At 38.9% G+C, this 11,692-nt stretch overlaps 1 protein-coding gene across 1 annotated transcript in view; it reads right to left on the bottom strand.

Annotated features, from left to right (window-relative positions):
* Window positions 1-715: 715 nt before the first annotated feature.
* Window positions 716-11,692, bottom strand: part of CLVS2 (clavesin 2) — a 60,031-nt gene continuing 49,054 nt past the window's right edge. The window contains exons 4-5 of the mRNA XM_079779920.1: window positions 8,465-8,685; window positions 716-821 (exon numbers count right to left, since the gene is read on the bottom strand). Coding sequence (XP_079636046.1) covers window positions 734-821; window positions 8,465-8,685 — 309 coding nt within the window. The 3' untranslated portion in view covers window positions 716-733. The remainder of the gene's footprint in view (window positions 822-8,464; window positions 8,686-11,692) is intronic.

Here is an 11,692-nt window from a genome sequence, read left to right as displayed (position 1 = left end):
TTGAATAAAGGGTATATTGTGAAGACAGCATTTTTAAAAAAAATCCACTCTCAGAATTCCACATCTTACTTTGGGGAACATATTCTTTTATAAGACTCCAGGAATTAAACAATATGTAAGAGTTTAAGTGTTCAATTTACCAGATTATCTGCCATTCCTTGTCTCCAAAATGCAAGGCCAGTGATAGTCACTAGAACACATTTTCTGTAAACTGAAAATCACTAGACAGGAAATACATTTATCATAATAATTTCCTATAGTCATCTAGTTCCTTGTGCCCATTAAAAGTACATTAGAATATGACAGAGTTTCAGATAAAAACAAAGAAACATCACAATGAGAGCTGAAATATGGCTTCATAGGAAACAGGGCTTCATTTACTTAGCTTTGATTATGTAAGTGTCTTTTATTTTTGTAATAGTTCACATCACTGGCATGAACTCATGGGCCAAACTTTTCCAATTTTAGTTATTACCAAAATTTACAAACTTGACATAAAGATTACATTGTATTTACAAAGAACTTGGCACTTACAGAATAAATTATTCACTTTTTAATCCAGACTAGGGCCCCCATAGTTCAGGCAAATGGGAAAGCCTGATGCCTTATTATATAGTATGCTACATTGACAAGAATAAATAAGTTTCCAGCTGGTAATTCCTCCACAGTGCTGTCCCTGTTGCTGAAAACAAGTACCTTTCATTTCTCATCCATGGAGAGTGGAGAGCAGGTATCAGTCCAGAGAGAGCAAAGGTTGCATGTTTTCTTCCTCATTTTTATCCATGCGTTTTAGGACTGTGGGATCCACTACTGATTGGGATCTGGAAATGTTAAAGCCAATGTTAGTGAGCTATCACCAAATAATCACATTCTCTTCTCTGTCTTTTCTCCATTATTGCTGCTCTCACTGAAGCGGATTATCTCCCTTTTCATCAAGGGATTTATAAACTGAGAATGCTACACATTCAGAGAGAGAGAGAGAGAGAGAGAGAGAGAGAGAGAGAGAGAGAGACTTTCGGTGGGTTTTGCATCCTAGGAAACAGTCCTCTCTGGCCTCTAAATGGAATACTCAACAGCAAAGGATCCTAAATACACAAGAATAGGCTTAAGTTCTTTTTAAAAATATATATATTTTTATTGAATTCAGAGAGGAAGGGAGAGGGAGAAAGAGAAAGAAATATCAATGATAAGACAGCATTATTGTTCAGCTGCCTCCTGCATGCCCCACACTGGGGAGTGAGCCCGCAACCCAGGCATGTGCCCCTGACCAGGAATCAACTGTGACCTCCTGGTTCATAGATCAATGCTCAACCTCTGAGCCACACTGGCTGGCCTGACAATAAGGTTAAGTTCTTTGAGACTGGGGCTTTCTACTGTAAGACAGATGTATTCCAAATGGGAAATTATTACAGTAAAATTATTTTTATGAGACCTAAACTAAAAATGTTAGGAGCCTTGAGTCCTGTCTTAAAGAGCTCTTTGAAACACATTCAACGTAAATGTGCATGTTTGAACCAACACTTTTTATTTTTCATGATCACATTAGGAAAAAAGTCAAAATTTGAATGTGAGTTTTGTTCAATTTCCCACTAGACTATTTGAATAAAATCAATCTTATTCTTGAAATTTTGTGAAATGTTTTAAGACTGTTAAAGAGTTAAAACCTGGGAGGCTTGGTGAAAATGACGAAGGGATTAGGAAGTACAAACTGCCAGTTAGAACAGAGTCACGGGAATGTAAAGTACAGCATTGAAAATATAGTCAATAATAGTCAATATATAGTCAATTATAGTCAATATATGTGGTGTCAGGTGGGTGCAACACTTATTGGGGGGATTGCTTTGAAAGTTGTACAAGTGTCTAACTTGCTTCTATAGTACATAAAGCATTTTTTTTTAAATTAAAGTTATGTTAAAACCCCTCTTGTTTCGGCAGCAGCTCTTTATGACTAGGAAAGCAAATACTGTGAAAACCCCTTCCACATGCCTTTGATAGCAGGTGGGAATTATATATTAGGAAACAACATAAAACGGGCAAGGAGGAGAGTTAATGAGACATGCTACTGTTGGGGCAGGAAGCTGCCATCGTAATAGCTCCAGCATTAAGGAAGCAGCTGCCCTTTTACAATTCTCCGTGGTAATGAATTTTCCCCCTGCTGCTGCATTCCAGCCAATTGGCTATCGCTGTGCCTCTTAGCAGACCTCATTAACTTTCAAACAGAAAGACTAGAAGCTAAACTACAACCGCACATGCTAATGAAAAAGAAAAGCAATGGAACTAATTAGCAAAGCAAAAATAATTACAGGATTAACTGATAAAGTCAGTCCTTCACTTAAATAAACTTAAATTCCTTTCTGAAGAGAGAATGAAAGGAAGGTGGGAATACTGAAACAGGGAGGTTTTAGTTCATAATTCATTTTTACCATTTTATCTCAAGGCTAGGTATTAGATGCCTAGGTCAGAAAGGAAATTGACTAAAGTTGAATGTGTGTGTGTGGAGAGAGCAGGATAGAAGGGGACCCAGAGGGAGGGAGGGTAACAATAATAATTTATCTTGGAAAAAGTACATCAATGAAATACATTTTAATATTGCTCAAAATATTGAGTCATTAGACCTTTCAAACTGTTTTCCTTAGACAACTAAAAAATTGGTTTCCCAAGATTACTCCACACTAAAACGTGCAGAGGTTCATTTACTGTCCTGCACTGAAGTGTTGGATTGATACTGGTACCCACTGCACTGTATAGTCCATGAGCAGGGACCTTATCATGTCTCTCCTGCTGCAAACACAATGTGTTTCATAGGCTGTTACACAGTAGATCTCAGCGTTTTAACTTCTTCTCAATAAATAGTTTCCATACTGAAAAAAAAAATCGGTATTAAGCATTCAAAATGAATAGCAATTTATCCTGTGGAGAAATTCTTAACAGAAAATGTATTTTTAAATTCTCATAAAGTTAAGTCTATTGTATAAATCTTGAGGTCTATCTAATAACATTCAAGGAGTACACACCAAAGCTCTTCAGACAGTGCAAAGGACACAACTTAAGCATCTGCCGAAATGTTTTGTGAAAACACACATCACACACACACAATCTTTTAAATCTTTATGTTCCTTGACTATTTGTTAAAAGTATTAGAGGATATGGTGACTTTCATAACATTTGAAATTATAGTGGGCTACACCATCTGGGATTGAGTTCCTAGTTTCCTTTCATCATGCACTACAGATGTAAGAATGGCCCCACATGTGCAACCATTCCTTAATAAAACAAACCAGGCAGAAACCATTTCCAATTCAGATGATTAAGATTTTTTTTGGGTGTTTAATTGCCCCAAGTGTACTATTATCTTAATCCAATGAAATTGCTATTGTTATTGTAGTTCTCTTACACAAAACAAAGGATTATTTGTGCAGGATCATAAGTTAATAAATTGGTCTGTTTCAGCTGCAATAGAGGGCATTGTCCATCATGAAGTCATAGGATATCTCAACAGTCCCCACACAGCCTCCACTGTCTTTGCCATAACTTTTATTTTTTACTAAAACAAATAATTTAAATTTAATTATCCAGGCATCACTCATTCATTTATTATGCATCTACTATAGCAATATTGTACTATACCTTAGTGTTTAAGAGGCTAGATTTTGGACAGAAGGGATTCCAGTTCTGCTATTTGCTATCTCTGTGACTGTGGGAAAGCTACTTAAACTTTCTAAAAGTTGGTTCTCATTATCTATAAAATGGGCAACATAGTACCTACATCATACAGATGTATTGAGGATCAAATGCAATAATTCATGCATAAACGCAAGCATAAATTCTGGCATATAGCACATAGTAGCAGTTAAGGAAATGACGTATGAAATACTATTGCCTGTGTTCCCATATTAGCATCACTACTTTGTAGCTATGTGACATGGGAAGTTACTTACCTTCTCTGTATTGGGTCTCCTCATTAATAAGTTTGGGCTACTACTACCTTAATAGTTGTTTAGAGAAGCAAAGGAGTCAATACATATATAAAAAAACATTAGTTAGGTTTTGGCATGTAGTAGCAACAGATGTTAAATATTGTCCAATAAAACTGAAAGTCATATTTGAATAACAGTATTGTTGCTCACTGCAATTGTTATGTGCCAGGCACTATCCTAGGTATTAGAGATATGAGGTCAAAGACACTTGCCCAGTTTAAGGCACCCGCAATCTACTGAACTTTGTGTCTTATCACGTGACTATGCTATTCCTCCACAATTTTACACAGGGGGACAGAGTCTTCTTCCTACACATCTAGCTAAATTCACCCAACGGAAGAATTAGCTACAACTCTTTGGTGAAGGAATGATTTTCCTTTCTCTCTCTGAGGATGACATAAATCTGAAAAAGAAAATAGAGAAGAAGTGGGGAACTGCCATTTCCTGAGATGGAGAAGATGAGAGTCAAGTAAAATAACTTTCTTAATCTCATTCTTCCAGAAGTTTTCAAATAGAACAATAAGAGCTTCATATGATACAAAGCCTATACCAAACAAAGGATGTCTAAAACCATAAGCAGCCCACATCAGAAGCAAGAAACTCCAGGGCTGGGAGTTCGATGTGCTGTGAGCCAAGTGTGCAGGGAACAAAATGGCCTAATTAATTGGAGGGTGAAAAATCAGGATCCATAAAGACTTCAAAAGGTGGATAGACTGAGCCAAATCCAACAAGATGGTATAATCGATTAAAGTAATGTGCTTGGAGGAAAAAGCTATACTTAGAAATAGAGAATTATGAGAATTTGGAAAGAGACTTACTAGTTTTAGGCAGTACAATATGAGTCAGCAATGTGCTCTGGCTTCCCGAACAAAACAACAACAGAAACAAAAGGAGGCCAATGACGTCTACACTGTAAAGCCAGAATTCTGGAACCTCAGTGCAAGTAGTAACAGTGTCAGATGTTACCTGTTCAGTTCTCAACATGGCCCTTAAAAGGGGCCACTGACAGACAGCAGAGGACCCCTTCATTTCTCAGCTCGTACCTAGTGCGCACCCTGTGTGCCAGGCCCTACTCCACGTACTGGGGATGCAGAAGAGAACGGGGTGGACAAAGCCACTGAAGTCTCCATGAAGCTTACACTGGGAGGTTCGGTATAAAAATAAATAAAATAAGGCACTTCACGGGCTGGTAAATGCTATGAAGAAAATTAAGGAGGTGACTAGAATGAGGAAGAAGTAGAACTGATTAGGACCTGGTCAAAAGACCTCTTAAGATCAAAAGACCTCTTCAGCAGATGACCTTTGACTGGGCCAGCCATTGGACAATGTAGGAAAAGAGCATTCCAACCAGAGGTGACAAGTATAAAGACCCTTAGATAGGAACAAGATGCAGAAGCTGAAGGAGGATAAAAAGGATGTTTTGTCTGAAAGGTAGAGAGGAAAGAAAAGGTAAAAACAGAAAAGAGAGGTAGGCAGGATCAGATCACAATGTAAGCCCCAATATGGAGTTGATTTTATATTGTATAATCAGCAGACATTAAAAAGTTAAAGCAGAGAAGTGAAATACTCTGATTTTGAGCAGAGTACAGCTATGGTCTTGGAGGTTATGGAGAGAAATGTGCTCAGAGGAGAGAATTATGTTAGTTAATATTTCTTTAGTCATGGAAGGAAAAGCTTAAAGAAATGAGCATTGCTAGTTGGCCAAAGAAACGACCTATGTCAGTTGTCTTTGAATCTTTATATAGCTCAGTTCTAGAGTGAGGGTTCTCTGTGTCACACTGTCACGAAAGGGAAGACAAAGTTCATGTCAACAACATGGAAGACTTTACACCTCATGGATTGGAACCGCTGTTTCACTGCATATAGACTATGTAACTTTGGAGATATAATTACAATATGTGTTTGACAGGATTGCTGTGAGGATCAAACTAATGTTACCAAAAAAAAAGTACCTAGTAAGGGCCTAATTCATGAGAAGTATATAGTAAACAGTAGATTGCAACAACTAATATTAAGATTATTATTTTAGCCCACCTGTCAGAATGACTATCATCAACAAATCAACAAACAACAAGTGCTGGTGAGGATGCGGAGAGAAAGGAACCCTCGTGCACTGCTGGTGGGAATGCAGACTGGTGCAGCCACTGTGGAGAACAGTATGGAATTTCCTCAAAAAGTTAAAAATGGAACACCCATTTGACCCAGTAATCCCACTTCTAGGAGTATATCCCAAGAAGCCAGAAACACCAATCAGAAAGGATATATGCACCCCTATGTTCATAGCAGCACAATTTACAACAGCTAAGATTTGGAAACAGTCTAGGTGCCTGTCAGCAGATGAGTGGATTAAAAAACTGTGATACATCTACACAATGGAATACTATGCTGCTATAAAAAAGAAGGAACTTTTACCATTTGCAACAGCATGGATGGAACTGGAGAGCATTATGCTAAGCAAAATAAGCCAGTCGGAGAAAAATAAATATCACATACTCTCACTCATATGTGGGAATATAATGATCAACATAATTTGATGAACAAGAATAGATCCAGAGACAAATTGCAGGGGATGGGGGAGGGCGGTTAGAGCAACCAAAGGACTTGTATGCATGCATATTAGCATAACCAATGGACACAGACACTGGGGCAGTGGGAGCTTGCCTGGGGTGGGAATGGCTAGGAGCGGAGGGAGAGGGGAGTCAATCGGAGGGAAAAGGAGACATATGTAACTATTTTAGCCTGGCCAGCGTGGCTCAGTGGTTTAGTGTCGACCTATGAATCAGGAGGTCATTATTCGACTCCCGGTCAGGGCACATGTCCAGGTTGTGGGCTCGATCCCTAGGAGGGGAGTTGCAGGAGGAAACCAATCAATGATTCTCTCTCATCATTGATGTTTCTCTCTCTCCCTTTCTCTCTGAAATCAATAAAAATGTATATTTAAAAAAGTTTGTTATCTTATAAGAAGAAACCAGACATTTTGAGGCAATGGCTTTTATATATTTTTATTTTAGAAAACTTTTTGGAGAATTTGATGAAATATATACCTTAAAAATGTACTATATATATTCACACCTTTCCATACACAGCTTTGAAGACAACTTTTAGTACAAGAACCCATCCATGAACCCCATTGGTTAGGAGCACACAGAATTCAAATTAAGAAGTCCTGTTTTGAGAGAAGGGAGTTGAGAAGCCTAAACTTGGTTTAGACATAAGCTTTATGCTTAGTGGAGAAATTAAAGCAGGAGATGTCATTGGCCTTTTCATTCTCTCCAAGGAGAGGTAGAGCAGCCTAGAGAGAGGAAGACATCACACACACACACACACACACACACACACACACACACACACACACACCCCTACAGTAGTAACAGCAAAAAGAGAGGCCCGCTCAGAGAACTGGAATGTCACTGCATGAGTCAGAGCAATGACAGAAGGGCCATAAGGCTTTCATCGGGGAAGGATGCAAGACAGTGTTTGGAATGACATGTAAGATGCTCTTGGGTCCTGCCTGAGCTAGGTGAGGAGAGACTTGCAAGAGCTATGGTTCCTTTTTTTCTGTGATGGGAAATGAAGCAAAAATAAATAATACTTGTTACATTTTTCACATGAACCCTGGGCTGGTGTGGCCTGGGGAAACCTGGGAATTAGATATCTTCTATGTGCTACAGAATGCAAACTCAGTTATTCATCTGTGCATGTCTGGCAACTCCCCCACCCTCCATCACTGGATGATGGCTGGATGTACATTTTATCCACATTGGATCCAAAACACCTAGGAACATACCTATTACAGATCATGTCTTCAATAAATATGCACTGATTGAAAGAAAACAGTCATAAGAATACAGTGAGAGTCAAAGCAGGGTGTTTGACTCAACCGTGAATTTTATAAAGAATAAAGCTGTAAGGAAGTAGAATGTTTTGCCCCAGGAATGGCTAGACCTTTAAACAGAAACTTGGCAGAAATATTGTGAAGAGAACATAAGCTTTAGATATTAGTGTTTGAAGGGTGTGTGTGTGTGTGTGTGTGTGTGTGTGTGTGTGTGTGTGTGTCTGTGTGTGTGTGTGTGTGTGTGTGTGTGTGTGTTTGCTATGGATCCCTTTCTTCAAATGAAATATTACACCGAAGTCTAATAAACTGCTTAGAAAGGAGTCATTTTCATTGCAGTGGAGAGGGGCACCATCCCCACCCCACCTGCTTGGCCTGAGAAACCCAACCAGAACCCTGAAGTGCAGTTTGAAAAATCACTGGATTTAGTGACTTCTAAGGGCCCTGCTAGATTATCTGTGAATCTTCAACAACACTGAGTTCAGGTTAGCTCAAATGACTCTCTTTGACTCAAAATTCCTAAACATCCAATCATGGGGGCATAAAATGCTTTAAAATCTCACCAACTATCGCCTTCAAAAATATAAAACCTGAAGTTAGACCTGGGCTGCCTCTGCCCTGACCCTAGCCCACTTCCCAGGTACCTCCCGCATACCTCTTCATGGACTTGGGGGAGAGCTCCTTTTCTACTTCTTTCACAGGCATGCTGTAGGAGTCCACATTGTATTCACTGTCGTCGTCATACTCGTGGTCGAGCAGTGTTCTTGCCCATGTTCCCATGTCATAAGGGGGCAGCATTCCTCCAAACTCAGAGGGCAGGATCTCAGGATGAATTAGTTGGTGTAGACTATTTAGGTTGTTACCATGCAAAAATATCTACAAATACAAGAAGAGAGGTGGGGGAAAACACACAGAGGAGAATCAATATTATCCAAATGCTGTGGGGAGGGAGTAACAATAGCAAGAGCAGAAGCAAGAGTTTTCTATGTCCATTACAATATTTAAGCCCCTTATCCACTCTGTGAAACAGGCAGGCTGATACTGTCATCCTAGTATTTCATATAAAAATTCTGAGGTTAGGGAACTTTAAGATCTGCTAGTTATTGGGTTGAAGAGCTGGAACCAGAATTTGGTTTTCTGCTTCATAGCCAGGTTCATTAGAAGAATCTAATGTGCATGTTGATCTGTACATCATTCTGATGTTAGTTGTGCAAAGCTGATGATGTGCATAATGAATGCTATTAAAACAGATTCTTCTCATAAGGGACTCATCAACTACAAAGCCCATCGAAGTTATTGAGCCCCAAAGCTGTCACTGGTATGGCCTTCTCTTTATCATCCGTAAAATGCGAATACTGTAACTACTAAATTACCACTTTGTAATGCAAAGTATGTGATGTAAATAAAAGTAGATTAGCATCGTCATAATGAAAGGTTAAGTGAAGGTTCATGTCCCAAAGGACTTATGTTCTATAGCAGTGGTCGGCAAACTCATTAGTCAACAGAGCCAAATATCAACAGTACAACGATTGAAATTGCTTTTGAGAGCCAAATTTTTTAAACTTAAACTTCTTCTAATGCCACTTCTTCAAAATAGACTCGCCCAGGCCGTGGTATTTTGTGGAAGAGCCACACTCAAGAGGCCAAAGAGCCGCATGTGGCTCGCGAGCCGCAGTTTGCCGACCACGGTTCTATAGTATTTCACCATCTTCTCTACTCAAGATTTCCATGTTTACTGTTCAAATAGAAAATGAAGCAATGGATTCAAAATGTAAAGGTGTATGCATATATTAATTATGGATAATACTGTCTACATAGAGCTTTGTAATAAACAGAAGGAGAGAAAAACTGAAAAACTATTCAAGCTACAGACTCAAGATCTGTTTCCTCATAAATTGCTACCTCTTTTCTTTCATTTCAGTCTCAAAACTGCAAATCAGTCTTCTCAGATAAAGCATAGTTTGTCATCACATATAAAGTTATATAATATTTATTTAAGAAGTATAATTTATAAATGACAGAAATTATTTCATACTTCAGGTTCACGATGAACAGGCTAACACATTTGTCTTTGTTTTTCATACTTTTAGAATCTACTGAAGTTAATATATAGGAAAACAGAGGAAGACTAGTCTATAACAGCAACTAAAATAAAAGGATGGGTGTCACCAATCAACAAGTGATTTCAATAGTGAAAGCAGATGAGAGCAAGTCATTGGCCAAAACAGACAGAAAAAACAGCGGCCTGGAATATGTGATGTGGGACGTACAGAGGGAAGATGTCATCTGTCCCAAAGTACATCAAATTAATTGCAAACTTTATACTTTCCACCCCTATTTGCAGAGCACAACAGCCTAGGAAACACACACACACACACACACACACACATACACACACACACACACACACACACACACACACACACACACCTCTAGGTTCTTCTCATAAGAAATTAAAGGAATTTTTCCTTGGAAAGTTAAGCTCTAGCATCTGAAGCCCTTATTTTATTAAGAATATAACCTTTGGTTTATCAGATGCATTACTTCATGTAAGAAACCTTCTCTTTCAAGTCATGCAAAAGGGCTGGTAAGAAATCCTTGGGGAAAAAAATGTAATCCAGCACACTACCTCCTCCCTTTACACTAACACTCTGCTACCTCCCCTCTCAACATCACTTTCAGCTTTGGCCTCGTTTCCTCTTTCACTGAAAAAATAGGGCAACCAGATGATAGCCACCCACCAGCATCTGTGTCCATATGCTTTGCCGTTGTTCCTAGTACAATGAAGGATAAACTTTACAAAGGCCATCTTCTCCACCTGTGTACTAGAATTCATCCTTTCTCTTCTACTCAGTTATACTTCCTAAGCAATTCTCTCTGTCTCTCTCGCATCATCAAATTTCCTTGCTCTGCTGGCTCTTTCCCATCAGAGAACAAGCATGCCAACTCTACTCTTCTATTCCCCTATACAGATACATAAACCTCTCTCGGACCTCCTTCAGCCTCCAGTTATTATCTTATTTCTCTCCTTCCGTTTATTACAAAACTCATAAAAAATTGTCTAAATTTATTGTTCAAATATTCCCTCATTTTTCCTAAATCCAATGAAAACAGATTTTGCCTTCCAACACAGTAAATTGCTCTTGTCAAGATTCTTCTCACTGCTAAATTCATTGTCCAATTCTCAGTCCTTATTTTTCTTGAACTCTCAGCACTGGATATAGTAGATGACGCTCCTTATGAAAACATTGTACTCAAGATCTTTTGATTTTCTCCTACATCGACCGATGTTTATTTCAGTCTCTTTTGCTGATTCTTTCTCAATTACCCCAACATCTTAATGCCAGAGAGCTCCGGGGTTCAGTTCTTGAATTTATTCTCTTCTCGAACTATACTCACTCCTTGGTGATTTTATTCACTCTCATGGCTTTAAGTATTGTCCACACACTGAAAGTCCATATATTAAATCCAGACCTCCAACTTTTATTTTATTTTCTTAACCTGTGGCATTAAAGGAAATGTGCTATGTGACTGAAGTGGAAAGGAGGGGGGTGGAATACTTTTGAAATTTAACAAGGAAGAGAAGAGTGAGTCCACCATATATTTGTCAGAACTAGAAGTGAAACCTGTCTCCTGTCAGCTCTTGGGGAGGGGCAAGACCACAGCCATGGACTAGCTGAAGAGTGCACTCGGGTAGTGGGTTGAAGCCTAGCCATTGGCTGCCAGCTCCAGCAAAGATGCTCTTTTTTTCTGGGACATCTTGAGAGCAGAAGGAGGCCTTCATTCGAGAAACTAATACTGGCTCAAACAATGAAGATGTCTGAAGTTGTCATGATAGCTAAGAAGTTTGGTTCTGTATGAAACATTCCTGGTATTGCTGAGA

The sequence above is a fragment of the Cnephaeus nilssonii genome (genome assembly GCF_951640355.1).
Source record: "Cnephaeus nilssonii genome assembly, chromosome: 9".
Lineage (NCBI taxonomy): Eukaryota > Metazoa > Chordata > Mammalia > Chiroptera > Vespertilionidae > Cnephaeus > Cnephaeus nilssonii.
This window is presented reverse-complemented; position numbering and strand designations above follow the sequence as displayed.